The sequence below is a fragment of the Adiantum capillus-veneris genome, chromosome 17 (assembly GCF_014529385.1).
Source record: "Adiantum capillus-veneris isolate H3 chromosome 17, ASM1452938v2, whole genome shotgun sequence".
Lineage (NCBI taxonomy): Eukaryota > Viridiplantae > Streptophyta > Polypodiopsida > Polypodiales > Pteridaceae > Adiantum > Adiantum capillus-veneris.
In genome coordinates, this window is record NC_140947.1 from 110,942,094 (window position 1) to 110,945,056 (window position 2,963).

The 2,963-nt window shown below is 38.2% G+C and overlaps 1 protein-coding gene across 1 annotated transcript; it reads left to right on the plus strand.

The window, feature by feature from the left end:
• Positions 1-1,429: 1,429 nt before the first annotated feature.
• On the plus strand, positions 1,430-2,299 carry LOC147437874 (uncharacterized). Its single transcript, XM_086486632.1, has one exon. The coding sequence runs from the start codon at positions 1,430-1,432 to the stop codon at positions 2,297-2,299; it is 870 nt and encodes a 289-aa protein (XP_086342758.1).
• The last annotated feature ends 664 nt before the right edge of the window (positions 2,300-2,963 follow it).

The following is a 2,963-nucleotide window of genomic DNA, read 5'->3' on the forward strand; positions in this document are numbered from 1 at the left end:
GTTCTTTTAGTGACAGATCCAAATTATATCACGTATATTGTATTTATATGAGATATATTTGCACCTGATTTCATAGATGGTATCTGGACCACGGATATTATCACTTGGTCATGCACGATGTAGTCGACTGTGTGATGATTCACGAAAGGCAAGGTGCCAAATAGCACGAGAGAGAACAAGGCATTCACTACAAAGTACTATTGGAACTTTATTGGAGTGTAATGAAAGGCAGAGCATGCATGATGTGCATGAAGGAAACTTTGAAGCCATGAATGTTAGGACAACAATGAACATGGTAGAGTGAAACTATTCTAAAGTAGAAAAGCACTGTTTGTCCATTCACTTTGAATATCCAACGTCTCTCCTTTTACATCACAAGTCTATGGCACCAGTTCTATCCAAAAAGTGTGTGTTGCACAACTTAGGAAGCTTAGATTATGTTTGCTCCAAATGTGGAGCAAAGGCTTGGAAGGACGAAGGAAAGACTATCCAAACATTTGTGGGTAAATATTGCTGCTCTGATGGAAAAATCCAATTACTTCCTTTGAATGAGCCACCAAATGTATTAAAAGATTTGATGAGCTCAACCACAACAAGAAGTAGACAGTTCTTACAAAACATTCGAGGATATAATAATGCATTGGCATTTGTGTCTCTTGGTGCCCATATCGATGAGACTATTAATTATGGTGGGAGAGGTGTATACACTTTTAAGGTTCACGGCTCTGTCTATCATAGCATTGGTTCTTTAGCGCCAGCCGAAGGAAAAAATGAAGTCCCACGCTTTGCACAATTATATTTTTTTGATACCGAACATGAGTTGAGCAACATATTGCATCATGTTTCAAATTTAGGTCATAGTATTCTAGAGTGTTTACAAGTGATGATGCATAGAGTAAATCCTTATGCAAATGCTCTACAATATGCTGCTTCTTTGTCTGGAGATGCTATTGTACCCAATATGAGGATGGTTATTGCGGAGAATTGTTGTGATGGTTGGCACTATCTTGCTCCAAGGGGTTCTGAAGTTGTTGCAATTATGCCAGGACAAGGGGATGATAGAAATATTGGCTATCGTGACATTGTACTGAATTTTTCATACGGGGGTTTGAAAAGAATCTCTAGCATACATCGAGCTTACATGTCCTTATTGTATGTTTTATTATTTCCAAGTGGAGAGGATGGGTGGCATCTTTATTTACAGACTACCGATGAAAAAAAATTGAGTCAAAATCAATATTATGTCTTTCGCTTACAAATAAGAGATGATACTGTGGAGTGTCTTCTTCGAGGAGGTAGACTATACAACAGTATGTCGTGGATGCTTATAGTACTCTAGAGGAATCACGGCTTTTGTGGATGCAAAATAACCAAAAAACACTTCGGGGTGAAGTGTACCAAGGATTAGTTGACATGGTTGAGGCTAGAGATGGCTGAAGGTCAAAATGTTGGCCGTAGAATTGCTTTGCCTTTGTCTTTTGTTGGAGGTCCAAGATATATGTGCCAACTATTTCAAGTTGCAATGGCAATTGTTCGTAGTAGGGGTAAACCAGATCTCTTCATCACATTCACATGTAATCCACGATGGAAGGAAATAGATGATGCATTACTACCTGGACAAAGTGATGTTGATTGTCCTGATGTGACTATACGAGTGTTTTATCAGAAGTTCCAAGATATGATGCATTTACTTATCAAGCAAGCCATATTTGGGGAGGTGATTGGACATGTTTCAGTGATTGAGTTTCAAAAGAGAGGTCTTCCTCATGCACATAAATTGTTGATACTTGCATCCGAATATAAACCCATAGATACATTACACTATGACAAGTTGGTTTGTGCAGAGCTCCTTGACAAGAATGTGTTTCTAGTATTATTTGATGTAGTGAGTCGTTGTAATGTTCATGGGCCACGTGGTCCTTTGAACCCACGTTCTCGATGTAAGGTTGATGGTAAGTGTAGATTCAAGTTTCCACGAACATTTTCTACGTCTACAAATGTAAACGAAAGTGGATATCCTGTGTATATGAAAAGAGATGATGGAAGGTTTGTTACGTTCAAAAATTACAATTCAGATAATCGTTGGGTTGTTCCTTGCAGCCCACTCTTATCACTAAGATACCAAGCCCATATTAATGTGGAGATTTTCTCAACTGTCATTGCAGTGAAATATCTTTATAAGTATGTCTACAAGGGACATGATCGAGCCACTGTTGTCCTTCAAGATGGTGAAGGAGCTGCTGATGAGATCAAGAGTTATCTCAATGCACTTCATGCTTCTGCATCTGAGGCTATGTGAAGAATATTTGGCTTCGACATGCATAGTGAAAGGCCAGCTATTCAACGATTGCAAGTACACCTTCCATTGTAGAATATGGTTACATTTCAAGATGGTGATGATGTATCACATTTGCTAAATAATGAGCAAAATAGAAAAACTACCTTGAAAAAATGGTTTGTTGCAAATCAAAACTATCTTGAAGCAAATAGCTTCACATATACTGACTTTCCAAATGGTTGGGTATGGAATAAAATTCGAAAGGCATGGTCTCCACGACAACAGGGTGTTTCTATTGGAAGAATGTATAATATTGTCCCTACTGCTCGTGAGGTTTATTACCTACAAATGCTTCTCAATATTTGCAAGGGATGTAAGTGTTTTGAAGACTTGCGTATGTATGATGGTCACATCTATGATACATACAAGGAGGCATGTATAGCTAGAGGATTATTGCAAGATAATGAAGAATGGTCAATTTGCCTCCAAGAGGCATCTTTTTTTCAAAATGGAATGCAGTTGAGACAACTATTTGCAATCATATTAGTCTTTTGTGAGCCACTTCATCCGGATGCTCTTTGGGACAGGTTTTGTATTGAATTTTGTGAGGACTATGTTTATGCCCTAAGGATGCATATTTCAGATGCAAGTGTGCGATTTGATGTGGCAAAAAATCAAGCTTTGC

What these genes read in the sequence shown, in the direction of transcription:
- LOC147437874 (XM_086486632.1), top strand. Translation starts at nt 1,430, where the DNA reads ATGGCTGAAGGTCAAAATGTTGGCCGTAGAATTGCTTTGCCTTTGTCT.